The sequence below is a fragment of the Colobus angolensis genome, unplaced genomic scaffold, assembly GCF_000951035.1.
Source record: "Colobus angolensis palliatus isolate OR3802 unplaced genomic scaffold, Cang.pa_1.0 Scaffold259, whole genome shotgun sequence".
NCBI lineage: Eukaryota > Metazoa > Chordata > Mammalia > Primates > Cercopithecidae > Colobus > Colobus angolensis.
In genome coordinates this window covers 3,983,398-4,004,031 of record NW_012115810.1, presented here as the reverse complement: position 1 = coordinate 4,004,031, position 20,634 = coordinate 3,983,398, and the positions used below count along the sequence as shown (strand labels likewise).

Below are 20,634 nucleotides of genomic sequence, written 5' to 3'. Positions count from 1 at the left end.
TTCCTGAACTGGAACCCCACTTGTTCCTTGAACATTAGAATAAGAATATTTAAAAATTGTAGAACTTAAGGTTTCATAAGATTTCTAGTCAGGATTTTAGATGAGACTTATGTTTAGTATTTGGTGCTATAATGTTTGTGGTAAACCTTATAGATCTATCTTTAAGGTGCATTTTTAAAATGAGATTTATGTAACTTAGTAATTATCTAAATTGTTCTCATTATTTTGCAGACCTATCATTTACTCCATCCTTTATAGTGATGCTACAGGACGAAGAGGAATGGATAAAAACATTGGCGAGCAACTCAATAAAGCGTATGAAGCCTTCCGGCAGGCATGCATGGATAGAGATTCTGCAGTGAAAGAATTACAGCAAAAGGTGTGTGGTTCTGGTTTTGAAAGTTACTCTTTATCTTGGTACATGGAATTTTAGAGCTTTTTGCATCAAAAATGTTATATTGTCAGAAATTGCCCTGAAGAGCTATAATTACAGAAATGCAGGTATATATTAATGGATGAAATTTGAGGTTTTGGTGGTTGTTTTTTTAAAAATATTGCCACCCATAGGAAGAGTTGATTTGATGGGCTCCTTTTCAGGTGATTGTGGAAGATTGTGAATGTTGTCTTCCATAAATAATTTTAAAATATCAGTATTTATAAATAAGGAGGAAATAACTATAAAAACAGTTTTATGACAAAGTTAGAAGTATCACTGTCTCTGTTTGTTTGGTTTTGGTAGTTTTTACGTTGTTATTTGGCTGGCAGGAAAACTTCAAATCTTAAAATATTCAAGAACAAAATTTGTTATTAATTTATAATACTCTTCCATTCTTTATAACAGTTAAAAGTAGACTATTTCAGTGAAATCTTTAATGACTTATTAAAAGTTTCAGCTTTTAAAATTATCCCTGTACACATAACATTTCTTTTTAGTACTTTTAGTTTCAGAAGAAAGTAAATCGGAGGAAAGACATATCCAGGCAAAACTTACTTAACCTCGTAGTTCTTAAGCACATGTCTGTTACTGGTTCATGATGAGATTTTCACTGATCTGCAGCAAAATGAGAAAAATAAGGCTAATTATTAAACTTCTCCTAATGCTACATTTATTTCATTTAAAATTCTGTCTTCTATTCTGATGTTATGCTCCATGTTTCCATATGGTCAAAGCAAAGAGCAGAATTTTATTAACATATACTTTTGTGAAATATGATGATAGGATCCTCTCCTTGTTTATTATCTTTACATAGTAGTGTTTCAGAAGTCTCCGATTTCACCTGCACGTTCTGTGATTCCCCAGAAAGATTCGTACAACTCAACATTCAATCATACTCATAGCTAAGATTTATTACAGTGACATAGTAAAGATACATCACCAGATTATTAATGGAAAAAGGCATCAGGAGGAGTCTAGAGGAATCCATGTTTTTCAGCCTTCCCTATACACCTGTCCTTCAACTTAAAATTCAGTAACGTGTGCAGTACATCAGGAACTCCATTTTAGTTTCAGAGTTCGGGTTTTTATTTTTTTAATTGAGGATTGATCACATTGGCACCCTCTCGTCAACCAAAATTCCAGACTCTCTCAAAAGGAAACGTGTTCGTCGTAAGTCTCATTGTACGATCTTAAGTGGGCTGGCACAGCAGGCACAACATTATCATTTAGGAAAGGTTTTCAAAAGACAGGTTCCCAGATGCCAGCTGTATTAGTCCATTCTCACACTGCTATAAAGAACTACTTGATGGCCATGTGTGGTGGTTTGCGCCTGTAGTCCCAGCACTTTGGGAGGCTGAGGTAGGCGGATCACCTGAGGTCAGAGGTTTGAGAACAGCCTGACCAGTATGGTGAAACCCCATCTCTATTGAAAATACAAAATTAGCTGGGCATGATGGCAAGTGCCTGTAATCCCAGCTGCTCGGGAGGCTAAGGCAGGAGAATCACTTGAACCTGGAGGCAGAAGTTGCAGTGAGCTGAGATTGCTCCATTGCACTCCAGCCTGGGCAACAAGAATGAAACTCCATCTCAAAAAAAAAAAAAGAACTACCTGAGACTGGGTAATTTATGAAGAAAAGAGGTTTAATTGACCTACAGTTCCTCAAGCTTAACAGGCAGCATGACTGGGAGGCCTCAGGAAACTTACAATCATGGCGGAAGGCGAAGGAGAACCAAGCACCTTCTTCACAAGGTGGCAGGAGAGAGAGAGAGCGCAAGGTGGGGGAAGTGCCACACACTTTTAGCATCAAATCTCATGAGAACTCACTCACTATCACAAGAATAGCATGGGGAAAATCCACCTCCATGATCCGGTCACTTCCCACCAGGTCCCTCCCCCAACATTGGGAATTACAATTCAGCATGAGATTTGGGTGGGTACACAGAGCCAACCCCAACCCACATCACTAGCCAAGGGTAAACTTGCACCTAAACTTTTCTGAAGATAACAGCCTCAGGCCTGCTATGTTAAATTACTTCTGCACAGGCAATTGAAAGTGAGGGATCTTATGTTGATTTTCTCAATTAAAAAAAAAATTACTAGCCTGTGAAACTCTGAAGTCTAATACACTAATATTTTGGAAAAACTCTCGAACTTTGTTTTTCCTCTATCTCACACCACAACAATAATCATCAACATAGAAAAAGAGAAAAGGAGAAGGTCAGAGAATTGAAGTATAGAATTTGGAATTTTTTTTCCCCTTTCAGTTTTAAGGCATAACCATTTTTATTAAAAAACAAAAACAAACACAAAAACTCTCAGCGTTTATTCTTCTTATTTTGTGATTAGGTTCATTAAGAAAACTTGACATTTGTGACCAAATGTGTGTGTGTTTCTCCCCCCCATATTAAGGAGTGGACACCAGCTAGATGTCCTCCAATTCAGTTTCAACACCATCTACTCAGAGATAGCATCAGATCCCACAAGTAAAGGGCTCAGTCCCACAAGACCACCCTCTCCCCTCCCCAGGTTGCAAGTCCCGGCCTCCAGAACTTCTAACCGACTAGTTTCCAGTTGGAGTTCCCACAACCCCCCCTTTGCGTTTGATTAATTTGCTAGAGTGGCTCACAGAACTCAGGGGAACCAATACTTACTTTTACCAGTTTATTTTGAAGAATATTTTACAGGATATTAACATCCAAATGAGGAGACATAGGGTGAGGTCTGAAAGGGTCCCAAGTACGGGAGCTTCTGCCTTTGTGGAGTTGGAGTGCACTACCCTCCCAACACGTGGATGAGTTCTTCATCTTTCTGTCAGCTTCCACATGTTCAGCTCCCGAGAAGTTCCCTGAACCCTGTCCTTTGGGGCTTCTATGGAGACTTCATTGGTTGTCCATGATTGAAGTATGGACAACCAGTTCAAAATGTGATTGCACAAAAAGGGTATGATCTAAATCCAGCAAGTCCTGTCTGTTCAGATTCTTCTTGGTCATTCTGTGCAGCATTCCTTCCTCCAGAGTATGCAGCAGGACCCTCTCTGGAATGAAGGTCTGATGACCCATAGTCTAAATATTAGAGTCCTGTCTTCAGCAAGTGAGAGGAGGGCAGGAGAAGGTTAGAGAGAGAGAAAGACTGTTTCCTGAGGCCTGCTTCCAAGGCCTGAAGGACCGCAACATTATAACAAAAGACTGTAACAAGAGTTGTGGGAGTTATGAGCTAGGAACCATGGAAAAAAACCTAATCATAATGCCACAGCTAGCCATGCAATTATTAACTTCTTCCTTAAATACAGGAACTACACAATTTCCTTCTCCTTTCTAGTTGATAAATCTATAAAACTAGCTGTCATTCATAACTCCCTCCATTCTTCAGAAATCATCGTTATTCTTTGTGTGGCTCCTCTTGGTTTACAAAAAATACTCCATTATGGAATACTTATGAATACTTTTGGACTGTAAGTCTTCATTAGGGGTGGATAGGAGGAAAGAGCGCACAGTATGAGAGAGGGCTTTCTAAAATTATTGAACTGAAGTTTAGAATTTGAATTTTTTTTTTCAGTTCAGGTTTAAGACATAACTACTCTTGTAGAAAACAAAAAACTCAGTGTTTGTTCTTCTTAGATTCATTAAGAAACCATGACAATTTTATATTTCTTCTAGACGAGTATTAAGATATCTTTTGGATAAGACAGAAACAGGAATTCTGTTAGCTCCTATTCTTTTTCCACTAGCCATTGGTAAGCAATTGAGAGTTGAACCCCTTATCTGCTGTGAAAGAAGCCTTTGCTCACATTAGCATATATTCCAAAGAAGGAAAAGGGAAAATTTTTTACATTTAGTTTTCAAAGCTAATATTTGTTAAGTACTCAAGAATGGATGAAGAAAAAATGTAGAATATATATTGTTATATGTTAAATTCAAAATATTCTGGTAGATTTATTTAAGAAACATTTATTGAGTACCTCCTAAGTACTAGGCCCTTAATGAAGTTTTGAGAATACTGAAATAAATAAATTATCGTTTATATCATTAAGAAACTTTAAAAAGTTCAAATAAATCATAAATAAAATAGATTTTTTACTATATAATAGAATAAAAAAGAAAAGAAGATGGTAGTTATTACTATAGTGTATGATGTGCTACAGTAGAGATCAGTATAGGAAAATACATGAGCACAGAGAAGAGACACTTGGTCTGTGAGAATCAGGTAATAAGCCCAATGTGAGTCCATACTTGAGCTAAGATTAGGAAGAGTTTAGTAAACTGGGGAAGAAGCAGGAGGAGCACTATGTATTTAGAAAAACTCAGAAGTGAGAGAGTGTATGATATATTTCGTGCACCACAAGGAATCGTATAGCTTCAAAGAGAATGATGGGAAGTTCCAGGAAAAGAACCTGTAAAGATAGATGAGTATGGCTAAGTAGTTTGTACTATATCCTCTTTCAGTCAAAAGTTACTGAAGGATTAATATCTGCTTTGGAATAGTCTTCTTGACAGTGGGATAGAGATAGATAGTATACAGAGCAATGTGAAATTGAGCTCAACAAATATAAATTAAGAACCTATTTCATACTAACCAAAGTTCTAAGAGCAAACAATATAATATAACTGGCAACTATCCAGTTGTACTTTATGCACTTTAATATATGTATTGATATAAAATTATGTAGTTATATGATACATAAAATATATATTAATATACATACATACTAAGTGTATGCACATATATGTTATACCTCAATTTTTAAAAAAAGTGAATGGCAGTCATTTCAAGCAATCAAAATGAGGACATAAATTAAGTGTTAGAGGTGAATTGGGGGAAATATTTAAGGTTTATTTAGGAGACAAAATGGAAAACAGGGGCAACTGAATACAGGCCACATCTGAGGCCTGGTACCCTCTCAGATGGTGTCCTGGTGTCTGGAATAGATTACTGGATTAATGGTGGTGCTGATGACTGAAACAAAGGATGGATAAGAGGGTACAAATTTGGGGTGGGGGAATAAGATCTATAATTAGATTTTAGTTAATATTTTTAGTTACCTGTGAGGTTTACAGGTAAAAATGCCAATGGGTGGTTGTAAATGTGAATCTAGGCCTAGAAAAAGTTCTGAATTGGAAAATGTAGATATGGAAGTAATGGATTTTGTTGTATCCTTAAATGTGAATAACATCTCCCAGTTAAGAGTGCATAGGTTGAAGGAATATTTGAAGGATAGAAGTGGGAGAGGGAGAAGGAAGGGGAGAAGATCAGTTACTTGGCCTCTGGAGATTCAGAACATAGGTTAAGCAATTTGAGAGGCATAGGAAGAGAACTTGGAGAATACCAATATTTTAAAGACTAGGCATAGAGAGGGAAAAATCATTAAGGAAACTAATAAAAACCACTCTACAAGGTAAGAAACAAATGATAGAAAAAGAGTGTAATATCATAGAAGCTATTAGAAAAGAGCCTCAAGAAGGAAGCACTAGTTAGCAGTACCAGATATCCAAGAAATCTAGTAAGATGACAACTGGCAAAGCCAGTTGCATTTGGCTATGTGGAGGTTACTGACATTTTTGAAGGCAGTTAAGTCGAGTGGGGAGGGCAGATTGTAGTAGGCTGAGAAGAATTAGGGAATGAAGAAGTAAAGACAATATAAACCACGCGGTTAAAAGCTTGACTGTGCAGAAGAGAAAGAGAGTGATAACTAGTGAGATTTTGTGTTTTTTTTTCTTTTGTTGGATAAATGAAACAATGTGAAAGCATAATAACACAGCAGAGAGAGAGGAGAAAGCCTGAACATAAAGTGAAAAAATAATTGATGCCTTTTTACAATCACGTTACACAACAGCCAGAGTGATCCTTTTAAAAAGAAATATTTAAATGTTAATTATATCAGTCTCCTACTCAAAATTTTTCAGTGATTTCTATAAAATATAAGTCAAAGTTATGAACAAAATTAGCTGGACATGGTGGTATATGCCTGTAGTCCCAGCTACCCAGTAGGCTGAGGTGGAAGAATTGCTTGAGCCCAGTGATCCTGGGAAGTTGAGGGAGATTGAGGCTGCAGTGAGCTGAGATCACACCACTGCACTCCACTCTGGGTGACAGAGCGAGACCCTGGCTCAAAAAAAGAAAAACAACCAAAGTCCTTCCTATGGACTACTAAGGCAGAGCCTAATCTAGCCCTTACCAGACATTTCATTTATCTCCTACCACTCTATTCTCTCACAGCCTTTCTACCACATGGGCTTCCTGTTGTTTTTCAAATATATTCCTATTTCAGAACCTTTGCATTTACTATCCCAGTTGGTTGGAGTGGTTTTTCTTTGGATATTTTCATGGTTTTCTCCCTTATTGTTTTCCTCCCTTATTGCTTTCAAGGACAGTCTCTTTAATAAACAGTGCTAGGAAAACTAGATAACCATATGCAGAAGAATGAAAGTAGACTCCCATTTCTCACCATATATAAAAATCAAATCAAAATGAATTGAAGATTATATATAAGACCTGAAACTATGAAACTACTAGAAGAAAACATTGGGGAACTGCATTAGGACATCGGTCTGGGCAAAGATATTTTGGGTAAGATCTCAAAGGCAGAGGCAACAAAATTAGACAGATGGGATTATATCAAGCTAATATTACACAACAAAAGATACAGTCAACAAAGTACAGAGACAGCCTACAGAATGGGATAAAATATTTGCAAACTGTCTGACAAAGGCTTAATAAGCAGGTGACATAAAGAACTCAATTCAATAGCGAAACAGCAAAAACAAATCAATTTTGAAATGGGCAAAAGATCTGAATAGACATTTCTCAAAAGAAGGCATGCAAATGGCCAACAGGCATTTTAAAAAATGCTTACCGTAATAATCATTAGGAAAATGGAAATCAAAACCACAATTTGATATCATCTCACCCCAGTTAAAATCGTTTTCTTGATTAAAAAATTGGACAAAAAAATAACAGATGCTGGCAAAGAGGTGGAAAAGGGAGAACATTCATATAGTTGTTAATAACCAAAAGAGAGAAAGAGTGAATATACTAAAATCAGACAAAACAGACTTTAAATCAAAAATTGTTCCAAGCCAGCCATGGTGGCTCACACCTGTAATCCCATCAGTTTGGGAGGCTGTGGCAGGTGGGTCGTTAGAGCACAGGAGTTTAAGAATAGCCTGGGTCAACATGACAAAATCCCATCTCTACAAAAGAAAAAAAACAAAAACAAAGAAAACAGGTCTGGTGGTGTGCTCCTGTAGTCGCAGCTACTCAGGAGACTGAGACAGGTGGATTGGTTGAGCCCCAGAGGGGGAGGCTGCAGTGAGCCATGTTTGCACCACTGCACTACAGCCTGGATGACAGAGCAAGACCCTGTCTCAAAAATAAAAGAACAAAACAACAAAAATTACTACAAGAGACAGGAAAGGGACATTATATAATGATCACAGGGTCAGTTTATGAAGCAAATATTAACAGTTATATATGCATCATACATCAGAGCTCCAAAGTATATGAAGCAAGCATTGACACTATTGAAGGAAGAAACATTACAGCTTTATGATAATAGTAGGAGAATTAAAGTATTATACTTTGAACACTTTAAATAATGGATAGAGCAACTAGACAAAGATCTATATGGAAACAGAGGATTTGAACAACATTGTAGAGCAGTTGGACCTAACAGACATATGTAAAATATCCCAGCAACAACAGAATACACATTTGCTCAGGGGCACATGGAACATTCTCTGGGAGAGACCATATATTTAATGGCCTGGGAGAGGCCATTAAAAATGACTTAATAAATTTAAAAAGATTGAAATCATACTAAGTATATTTTCTAATCACAATGAAATGAAACTAGAAATTAGCAAAAGGAAAAGTGGGAAATTCACAAATTAAATAACACTCTTAAACAACCAATGGGTCAAAAAAGAAATCACAAGGGAAATTAGAATATATATTTAGATAAATGAAAGTGTAAATACAAAGTACCAAAACTTTTAGGATGCAGTAAAAGCAGTTAATAGAGAAATGTTTAGCTGTAAATGTGTATATTAAAGAAGAGAGATCTCAAATCAGTAACTTAACTTTATGCCTGAAGAAACTAGAGAAAGAACAAATTAAACCCAAAACTAGCATAAAGAAGAAAATAATAAAAATGGAAACAAATATAAATAAAAAATAGAAAAACAATAAAGAAAATCAGCAAAAACAAGTGTTGACTATTTGAAAAGATCAAGAAAAGATCAAGAACAAACCTTTAGTTAGCTTAACTAAAAAAAGAGGGAAGACAAATAACTAAAATAAGAAAATGAGGACATTATTACCAAGTTTACAAAAGTTAAAAATATCATAAAAGAGTGCTATGAACAATTGTATGCCAACAGATGGGATAAGCTAGTAAAATGTCCTAGGAACATACAAACTACTAAGAATGAATCATGAAGAAAATGAAAATCTGAATAGACCTTTAACTAGTAAGGAGATTGAATCAGTAATCAAAAACTTCCCAACAAAGAAAAGTCTGGGATGAGACAGCTTCACCAGTGAATTCTGCCAAACATTTAAAGCAGAATTAATACCAATCCTCTCAGTCTCTTCCAAAAACTTGAACAGTATGTAACACTCCCTTACTCATTCTTTGAGGCTAGCATTACCCTAATACCAAAGACACTATTAGAAAAGAAGACTACAGACTAATATCCCCTATGAATATTTGCTATGGTTTGAGTGTTTGTCCCCTCCAAAACTCATGTTGAAATTTAATTGCCAGTATAACAATATTAAGATGTGGGACCTTTAAGAGATGATTAGGCCATGAGGGCTCTGCCCCCATGGGCATAGTTAATGCTGCTCCAAAATGGTCAGTTTGACTCCTGCTGCCCTTTCTCTTTGCCCTTCAGCCACATGATACCTTCCACTATGTGGAAGATGCTAGTGTCTTGATTTTGGACTTGCCAGATACTGGTGTCTTGGTTTTGGCCTTCCCAGCCTCCAGAACTGTGAAGAAATAAATTTCTGTTCTTTATAATTTACCCAACCTCAGGTATTCTGTTATAGCAGCACAAAACAGACTAAGACAATATTGATGCAAAAAATCCTTAACAAAACACTAGCAAATCGAATTCAACAGCATATTAAAATAATTACATACCATGACAAAGTGAGGCTTATTCCTATAATGCAGTAATGGTTCAGCATACAAAATTGGTCATGATATACCATGCAATATACCACGTTAACAGTATTGAAAAGAAAAAACATCATCTCAAGTGATTCAGAAAAAGCATTTGATAAAATTTTAGGATTTTAAAAAACACCCAACAAACTAAGAATAGAAGGAAACGAACTCAACAAAATAAAGATCATCCAACATAGGAAAAACCCACAAGTAACATCATACTCCAGAGTGAAAGACTGAAAGCTTTTTGTCTACGATTGAAATAAGTCAAAGATATACTTCTATTCACCATAGTACTGGAAGTCCTAGACAGAGCAGTTAAGGAAGAAAAAGAAATAAAAGGCATCAAATTGGATAGGAAGAAATAAAATTATCTCTGTTTTTAAACAACATGATATTAAGTATAGAAAGCCCTAAAGATTCCACACCCAAAAAAAATCCCACCTGTTAGAACTAATAAACAAATTCAGTAAAGTTACAAAATAAACATGCAAAAATCAGTTGTGTTTTGATAATTAACAACAAGCCATTTAAAGAAGACACAAATATATGGAAACAAATCACATTTTCATGAATTGGACCCTTGCCTTTCTCCAGGTTCAAAAATTAAAACAGATCAAAGACCCAAATGCAAGAGGTAAAAACCATAAAGACTTAGAAGAAATCATAGAGGGGAAAGGTTTATGACATTGGATTTGGTGGTGACTTGGGTATGACACCAAAAACACAGGCAACTAAGGAAAAAATAGTTAAGTTGGCCTTCATCAAAATTAAAACTTGTGTGTGTCAAAGGACACTATCAACAGAGTGAAAAGGCAACCCACAGAATAAGAGAAAATATTTACAAATCATATTTGGTAAGAAATTGATATCTAGAATATATAAAGAACTACAGCTCAACAACAACAAAACCTGGATTTAAAATGGGCAAGGGACTTTAGAGATTTCTCCAAGAAGTTATACAGATGGCCAATAAGCATATGAAAAGATGCTCAGCATCCCTATTCATTAGTAAAAACACAGTGAGATGCTACTTCACACCCATTGATGTGGCTGTTATTCAAAAAAGCAAAGTAAGTGTTGGCAAGGATGTGTAGAAATTAGAACCCTTATGCATTGCTAGTAGGAATGTAAAATAATGCAGCCATTGTGGAAAATGATATGACAATTCTTTAAAAACTTAAACATAGAATTACCATGTGATTCAGCAATCCTACTACTCTTTGGTTACATACCCAGAAGAAGTGCTAGCAAAGACTCAATTGGATATTTGTACATTCAGATTCAGAACAGCATTATTCACATTAGGCAAAAGGTGGAAACAACCCAAGTGTTCTTAAGCAGATGAATGGATAACCGTGAGGTGGTATATACACACAACATAGTAGTATTTAGCCTTAAAATGGAAAGACAATTTTATATGTGCTACAAAGTAGAACCTTGGAGATGTTATACTAAGTTAAATAAGTCAGTCACAAAAGCACAAATATTGTATGATTAAACTTATATGAGACACTAAGAATAGTCAAATTGATAAAGACAGAAAGTAGAAGGGTAGTTGCCAACGGTTGAGAGGGAGGAAGGAATGAGGAGTTAGTGCTTAATGGATACAGAGTTTCAGTTAGGAAGGATCCAAAAAGTGCTGGAGGTGAATGGTGGTGATGGCTGCACAACAATGTGAATTATTTGATATATATTTTGACATATTTTTAAAAACTCTATTACAAAAAAAGAATTGGCCTAGCCTAGATTATCTTAGTAGCCATGTTTTATTGCTATTCAACTGTCACTCATCAGTTTATATAAACTCACCAGCCTTTTACCACTCAGCTGTCTATACTCCAAGTCAGTTCTTCTCTCAGTGTTTCTTCCAGTTCACTGCAATTTGAGACTCAGAAGCTTTTCTTTGAGAAGTTAGTATGCTGTATCCATTAAGGAGCATTCTGTTCAGGAAAGACATCCAAGCATTCCAAATTGATAAGGGAGGTAAAGACAAAACAGATAAGTGATTTTTAAAATATTATTCGCTTAAATTACAAAAGCACCACATTTTTTTTTTTTTAAGTAAACAAGATGTGCAGAATATAAAGTGATAGTCCTCTCCCTCACTCCCTAGGGCTGTCCATTGTTAGTAATTGGGTCTATATCCTTTCAGAGTATGTGAATCATATTTTTTCAAAAATGGAATCATTCTAATCTGAAAAAGGTTTTAAATGTTTTAATGTCGTCATCTTCTCCATTATCATCACTAAGATTTATTGAGGTTTGTTTGCCAGAGAGCTTTACAGTTATTTAATCCTTGTATAAATCTTAAGAGGAAGTATTATTTTCATTTTTTGAATGAGGAAAATTAAGTGCAGAGAGATGAAGTAACTTGACCACAACCACATAGCTACTAAGTTAGTAGAATTAGTAGACCTAGAATTTGAAAAAAATGTTTGACCACAAACTTCTTGTCTATAACTTCTCTGCCAAAAATTGTCAGTAGTCTTTCAGGTTTGCACATGTAAACCTACCTCATGTCATGAATACCTAACAATACCTTGTACTACACCTCCTTCTTAAAACACTGTTTTTCTTTTTTTTTTTTTTGAGATGGAGTATCATTCTGTTGCCCAGGCTGGAGTGCAGTGGCACTCACTTGGCTCACCTCTGCCTCGTAGGTTCAAGTGATACTCCTGCCTAAGCCTCCTGAGTAGCTGGGATTACAGGCATCTGCCACCACGCCCAGCTAATTTTTTTATTTTTAGTAGTGACAAAGTTTCACCATGTTGGCCAGGCTGGTCTCGAGCTCCTGACTTCAAGTGATCTGCCCACCTCAACCTCCCAAAGTGCTGGGATTACAGATGTGAGCCACTGCGCCCAGCCCTTACTTTCTATTCTTATATGAACCTTCTCATTTTTTCCTGTGGCTTGAAATATCTGTGACAATTAACTCCTAAATTTATATTCCTAGTCCAGACCTGCCCTCTGAACTGTAGACCCATATGTCTCACTGCTACTTGGAAGGAACATTAAACTGAATATCCAGACCTGAACTTGCATATTCACCATTTTTTCTCACCTGTACCATTGCTGGAGAGTAATGAGTTTAATAAGCTGCTGTGTGGAATAATACTACCTTTTATTTACACTAAAAGTTACTTCACATAAATTTCAAAGGATAATCTCTCCTCCTACTACTAGTGTCCTGCTATTGATCACGAAGTATATTTATTTTACCTGGCCCCTAAATAGTGTTTTTCTCCTTTAGTTCTAGACCAAATTTTCCATTGTTATGCCTAGGCTCTCTTGCTACCATGCTGTTAAATTGTTTTTTTTAGAACCTCTAGTCTTAAAACATGGCTCTTTTTAGCTTATCCTCTGGTACAGCCCTCATTCTAGACCATACTAAAATACTAGACAATTTCAGATACATAGAAGCAGTGCACTAATCTCAGAAACACAGAAGCAGTCTTCTTGCCTTCAACATTTAAATTCATATTACTTCATAAATCAGAAAGGAAAATTAACATTTAATGAATGAACATATTCTACAAGTGTTACAGCCCTACAAAAGTATGCATTGTTAGCTTTATTTTCAAACGGAGAAACCGAGACTCAGAAATGTTGATTTTCCAATCTAAGTTGCAAAATCTATGCTGAAACTAGGTTTATCAGACCAAAGACCATATTCGTTATACTAACCTAGCTAAGTCATAGCTCATTCCAGGTTTTCAAACTGTTTTCTTCCCATTGCTATGAATAACTTAATATAGTCTCCTCTCTTCTTGGATGAATCCTTTCTTTGTGACTTATACATCTCTTTTTACCAAAAGAGGCTAGAGTATAATATTTAATATTTCCTTTACTCATCCTTCAATTTATCATGTGCCAGAGACATCATATGTGCTAGCAATTAAAAGATAGATAAAACAGAGCATGCACTTAAAGGGTTCACAGTCAAATATTGCTTATTCCATTTCTGGGCATGTGTAAGCATTCATACATACCCACACTAAGAGGTCTTCTGTTCATTCTAAAGTAGGGGAATCTTTTAATCACAATAGCCTCTGACCAGACAACTTTTAATATGCTTACAGAATAAGACAAATGATTATTATGGCGAATATAGGGTGGTAGAGTTGGTTTGGCCCCTGAATTGGTTATTATGTAGGATAAGCTGTTACAAAGAGACTAAGAAATACAGTGTGTAAATATAGAAGTTGACTTTTGTCTCTGCTTGGCACAAAGACTCATGTGAGTAATCCCAGCACTTTGAGAGGCTAAGGCAGGAAAATTGCTTGAGCCCAAGAGTTCAAGACCAGCCTGGGCAACATAGCGAGACCCTGTCTTAATTTAAAAAAATAAAAAATAAAAAAATAAAAGTTATCTCTTTTGTAGCAGTCCACAGGTGAATAGAACAGGGCTAGTAAGGCAGCTCTACCGTTCTTTTTTTTTTTTTTTTGAAACGGAGTTTGACTCTGTCGCCCAGGCTGGAGTGCAGTGGCGTGATCTCGGCTCACTGCAAGCTCCGCCTCCCGGGTTTACGCGATTCTCCTGCCTCAGCCTCCCAAGTAGCTGGGACTACAGGTGCCCGCCACCGCACCCGGCTAGTTTTTTTGTGCTTTTTAGTAGCGACGGAGTTTCACCGTGTTAACCAGGATGGTCTCGATCTCCTGACCTTGTGATCCACCCGTCTCGGCCTCCCAAAGTGCTGGGATTACAGGCTGGAGCCACCATGCCCGGCCAGCTCTACCGTTCTTAAAATATGGTTTCCCTCTCTGAAATCACAGTGGCTGCTCTCCTTATTTCCTTGCCAATGAGAAGGGGAAGAGAAGTGAAGAGCAGACAGCTTTCTTTTAATGATGTTGTCCAAAATTTGTGCAGATTATTTCTGTTCACACCCTCTAGCCAGAACTTAGTCACATGATCACATGTAGTAGTGAAGAAGGCTAGTAAGTATATCCTCTAGCTGCGTGACCATGTGCCCTGTTAAAACTCTATATTACTAAAAGAAAGAAATAAAATGGATATGGGGAATAATTAGCAGTCCTTGCCACATCTTTTGGCTCACTAGTCTAGAATTGCTTGGAGAGTTTCAGGTATCACAAGACTCCATAATATGGAATTAAATATTTAATCAGTTTATTACTCATACCAAGTTACTTGTCATCAATTTCTGCCACTGTTCCATGGGAGAAATTTCTATTGCTTCTTTGACCATCTTTCCAGGAGAAGAAGAATAAAATAATTAAAACATCTGAAAATGTTAAAACTGATTGCTACAAGTCAGATTACCATAATGATAAATGATTAGGTTATAGAAAACCTGCAGCTGGCCTCTCCTGCTTGTCCCAAGATTCTTTGCATTATGTAATCAGAAAATAGAAATCCCTTTGTTGAGAAAAGAAATTTGAAATGGAATTTTTCTCTTCTTGCCCCCTCTTGATTAAAAGAGAAAAATTGACAAAGTCTTACATAGAAGGAAGCAATATCCTTAATTATAAAATGATTCAGATGCTATGTTATATTAATTGCTTTTTCTTTGTACTGAGAAGAAAAGTGAAGGGTACATAATATTTAAAACCATCCAATTTGCTAAGCTTATTGACTAGCCAGTAAGGCTGAGGAGAAGGCCTAAAATAAGAGTAAATTTGACTGTGCCTTGTCTTTTTATCATAAATTACAGATCTTCTCTAACGTTTTTCTGACAATAAATGTTAAGCGATCAGGACTGTTTTGTTGTCAGATTGCTTTATTCAGGAGCTAGTCTTGACCCAGGTGAAATGTAAAGCTTTAACCTAAGGCTTATGTTACCTCTAAAAGCTTGTGAAACATATTTTAAAGGATTGCAAAAGGCATAAAATACCTTTATTGTAGGTACTACGTTAAAAAAAATCCTTCATTTTCACATAAGATGTAAATGGCCTTATTATGGTTTACCACTCTTTTTTTTTCCCCAACAACATATATACTCTATCCAAAGTGTTGACGGGGTAAAGTGGTTCATTCTGGTTTTTTCCTAATGAAGCTACTGGTATTAGAATAAAGGTGCTCCAGGTGGTTTCTGATCAAAGCTTTATTTCTTTGTTTTACATTGTCAGTACTTTGCCAGTAGATTCATTTTCCACATTATCAGAATGAAAAATATTTGTATCCTTTCTTCCAAGGTTTTACTTCCAGAAATATGTCCTGTTAAAACTTGTAGTCAGGTATGTAGGATATGTATTCAAGGAGATTGGTTAATAAAGAATTAATGATATTCATTCAAAAATATATTGTGCACCTACTATGTATCCGGAACTGTACTAAGTACTAAATCTATAGTGATAAGCAAACAGACATGCTTGCTTCCTGCTTCATGGAATGGTGGCACAGTCTAGTAAAGCAGAGACTAATCAAACAGTCTCACAAATATAGCTTGAAACTCTGATCAGAGTATCAAGAAGAAAGGTAAATTGCTATTAGAATGTCTGTTGGGGACTTGACCTAATCCAGCAGGTCAGAGATTATCGTTATATAATGATTTTTGAAAGGGCAGGTTTGGAGGGCTTTTTAAGTACAAGGACCTGCATTATAAAGACCCATTGGCCTAAAAGAACTTAAAGTATAAGGGAAATAGTGCAATGAGAAGAGTCAGAAGCTCTTAGTAGGGACTTGGAGACCATATTAAGGACTTTTGGTTCTTTATTCTAGGAGTGTAAGAAGCCATTTAAGGTTTTTTGGGGGACAAGGGTGAGGGGTAGGAAAAAAAGTATGGAGTAATATGATTACATGTGCATTTTGCAAAGAACACAATGGCTGCTAGAGAATAGTTAGGCTATTGCAGCAGTCCATTAAGGTTGTGGTAATAGACTTAAGAGATATTAATAGTTAAGATTAAACTTGATACTTGGGGCCAGGTGCAGTGGCTTATACCTGTAATAGTACTTTGGGAGGCCCAGGCAGACGGATCACTTGAGGTCAGGAGTTCAAGACCAGCCTGGCCAACATGGTGAAACACTGTCTGTACTAAAAATACAAAAATTAGCCAGGCGTGATGGTGGGCACCTGTAATCCCGGCTATTCGGGAGCCTGAGGCAGGAGAAGCACTTGAACCCAGGAAGTGGAGGTTGCATTGAGCCTAGATCACGCCAACTGTACTCCAGTGAGCAAGACAGAGCTCTAAAAGAGCAAGACTCCATCTCAAAAAGATAAATAAATAAATAAAAAAGATTGATGCTTGGTAATGGATTGGCTATAGAACAAATAGATGTCAAAGATGGTCACAGCTTTCTGTATAGATAAGAGCACTGTGTACCAAGAAAAGGAATACTAGCAAAGAACCAGACTTTTCGGGGGTGGAGAGGAGAGATGAAAGGAAGTGGTAATGGGGGGAAATCATCAGTTTTGAATATTTGAAGTGCTTTCCCCGGAACAGTTGACCACATAGATCCGTAGCTTAGAAGAGAGATCTAAGCTAGAAGAAAAATTTGAGCTACTGGCATGGATGAGATTACCTAGGAAGAGAATATATAACAAGAGAGGGCCTCATGTGAGCTAGAGGTACTCATAAGACGTGGCATAGTGGTTAGTTAGGGGCTTGGGCTTTATATTCAGGCAAGCCTAGATTCAAATCTTAGCGCTACTATCTACTGGGAAAGCTTAATAGTTAAGATTAAAATTGATACTTGGGGGCCAGGTGCGGTGGCTCACGCCTGTAATCCCAGCACTATGGCAGGCTGAGGCAGGCCAATCACTTGAGGTCAGGAGTTCAAGACCAGCCTGGCCAACATGACGAAATCCTGTTTCTTCTAAAAATACAAAAATTAGCCAGGTGTGATGTGGGGGAGGGGGGCGCCTGTAATCCCAGCTACTTGGGAGACTGAGGCAGGAGAATCGCTTGAACCCGGGAGGTGGAAGTTGCAATCAGCCTAGGCAGATTATTTTGTACCTCTTTAAGACTCAATTTTCTCTTCTGTAAAATATGGGAAATAGTCTCCTAGGATGGTTGGTTTAAGGATTAAATGAGATAAAGAAAATTGATTTTGGTACATAGTATGTAATGAAATTATCACATGATGATAATGTGTTGCTGAGTTGAAAAATTTGGTTGCAGAATTGTTCTCATTTGTAAAAAACTGTGATACATATACACATATGTATACAGGAGTTCTGAAAGGGTATATACCAAAATGTCAGTAGTAGTTACCCTTGAGGAAAAATGTAAGGCAAAGTAAGGGAGGATCCTGCCACATTTTACTTTGTACATATCTGTACGTACTTGTACATTATTTTTGTTGTGTTGGTGGTAGTGGTCATTTTGTTATTTGAATTTTTTGACAAAGGTGTGTGATTTTTATAACTTTTAATAGCCATTAATCTTTAATCATTTAGTCCATTTTGTCTCTTTGTAAACTTTGAACAACCAGGGTTTGGTTTTTTGTTTTGTTTTGTTTTGTTTGCTTGACAGGAATGTTTTTGATTCAATGGAGATGCCATACTGATTTCTCATAAACACCTGAGTCCTAGGTTACAATGAACTAGAAAAAAGACTGAGAGATCTGGCTTCGGTGATAACCAGAGCTTTTGTTCATAAACATATGTACTACATGCTCTGTGTCTTAGTCCATTTGTACTCTATAACAAAATACCTTATACCAGGTGATTTATAAATAATAGAAATGTATTTCTCACAGTTTTAGAGGCTGAGAAGTCCAAGATTAAGGCTCCAGCAGGCTTGGTGTCTGATGAGGGCCCAGTCTCTGTTTCCAAGATGGCAACTCATTGCTGCATCATCTAGTGGAGATGAACAGTGTATTCTAATATGGCAGAAGGGATGGAGGGCAAAAAGGACTGAACTCTGTGTGAAGCCCCTTTTATAAAGGCCTTAATCTTATTCATATGGGAGCAGCCCTTATAACTTAATACCTCCTAAAAGGCCCCACTTCTTAATACCATCACAATGGGGATTAAGTTTCAACATGAATTTTGGTGGGGACACACATTCAGATCATAGCATTTCACCCCTGGCTCCCCCAGATTTATATCCTGCACACATACAAAATACATGAGATACATGTACATGATACATATTTATTCCATCCCAAAAGCCCCAAAAAGACTTACCTTGTTCCAGCATCAACTTTAAACTCTAAAGTTTTCATCTAAACATTATCTAAATCAGATATGGAAATGAGACTCAAAGTACAATTCATCCAGAGACAAATTCCTCTCCAGCTGTGAGCCTATGAAATTATACAGTTATATGCTTCCAAAACACAATAGTGGGACAGACATAGGATAGACATTCCCACTCCAATATAGAGCAGCAGGAAAGAACAAAGGGCTAACAGGTTCTAACCACATCCAAACACCTCAAATAAACAACAACAACAAACCCAGTAGGGCCAACATTAAACCCTGAAGCTTGAGTATAGTCTTTAACTCCCATTTCTCATTTTCTGGACACACTGGGGTGAAAGTTGGGCCCCCAAGGCTCTAGGCAACCCTACTCCATCACATTGTTGGCTGCATTTCTTGGTGTTGGAGTTGCATGCCTTTGGGTCTCCCAGCCTGGAGTTGCACCCTGATGGCTCTACTGGTCTGGGGTCTTGGGGTGGCCCTGTCTGGGCAACTCCAATAGGAATTGCCCTGATGGCGACTCTCTGCATTGGCCTCACTGCCGCGGCTTTGGATATTATGTAGATATCTTGCTCATTGTTAAAAGACAGGAACTAACATTTCCAACGAACATATTGCAAGACAAAGACTTTATATATTCTGTCTCTTTCAATCCTTCAGGTAAATGTAATTTTTGTTTAAAGAGGAAGAAACCAAAGGCTCAAAGAGGCAAGTAAATTAATCAGGACCGAAACACAGGATTGTAAAATAAAAATAGTTTGTCACAGTTTACCACTTGGCACGCTGAGAAATTGGTGGCACCACTGTCACCTAAAAGTAGGTAATTAGATTGGAAATCTGATCTGTCAAGTTGCAGATCTTCTAGATAAGTCTTGGTACTGGAGGATGGGAACGTACAGGGCTTATAACCTAGTAGGCAGAAAACGATTGAAGAAAGACCTGTGTAAGCCAGGATCTCTGGGTTGCTGATCCCATTTGATCTCATACTTTTTAAAGAAAACTCAAAATTGAAGTTGATTCTTAGCCTACCAAAATTTCAAGATATATTTTAATTAGATTGTGTCTAAATAAATTAGTTTCTATCTAAAGTGCTATGTATTAGGATAATTAATATTTAATTATCTTCCTTCATGAACTGTGGAGCTTCCTATGGAGAGCATTTGTGGTAGCCATGCAAATTCTTCTGTAAATCTTTCATTCTCTTTGTTAACCTTGGAATAATTTGAAAAGTTTTAAAATTGGGACTATTTCATTTTTTTTTCAATCCACTCAACATTTATTAAATTTCTTAATAAATCATTGGAGGAAAGCAGTGATATTTTTTAGAATATTGAAATTAGTTATTTAGGAGGAGAAGAAATGTTTGACTTAGAGTATTATAGATGACTTAAGGGCACTTAAACTTTTTTTTCCCTAGGTAAGAAATAAGTGCCTTGGAAAATACAAAAAAAAGAAAAATGTTCAATACCAGCAATAGGAAAAAATTCAATTTATGGAACTCTATTTTAATATTTATGATACTCACAAAAACTTAAACAGGTATCTACACAAAATTATAGGAAATATGCTGCCTTAGTTTTGAAGAGGAAATATTGAAATTTTGCCTGGATAAAAGGGTAATTTGTAAAATAAACTTTTTTTTTTGCTTATCATAATCCAGAATATGGGCAACCATTTTTAATAAATTTAGGATGTGTGCTATATTTGATCACCAGTGTTTTAAGTTTTACTTTTGAACACTAAGAAAGAATACAAAGTTAACCTTATGGGCCAGGCAGGGTGGCTCATGTCTATAATCCCAGCACTTTGGGAGGCCAAGGTGGGAGGATCACTTGAGCCCAGGAGTTTGAGAACAGCCTGGGCAACATAGCAAGACCCTGTCTCTATATAAATAATATCGTAATAAATAAAATAAAATGAAAA

The 20,634-nt window shown here is 36.7% G+C and overlaps 1 protein-coding gene across 3 annotated transcripts in view; it reads left to right on the top strand.

The window, feature by feature from the left end:
* TANK (TRAF family member-associated NFKB activator) overlaps positions 1 to 20,634 on the top strand; it is a 106,229-nt gene that overhangs the window by 48,107 nt on the left and 37,488 nt on the right. For all 3 annotated transcript variants that reach the window (XM_011947107.1, XM_011947106.1, XM_011947105.1), the window contains exon 2: positions 232 to 379. In XM_011947107.1, the coding sequence (XP_011802497.1) occupies positions 281 to 379 (99 nt within the window). In that variant the 5' untranslated portion in view covers positions 232 to 280. The remainder of the gene's footprint in view (positions 1 to 231; positions 380 to 20,634) is intronic.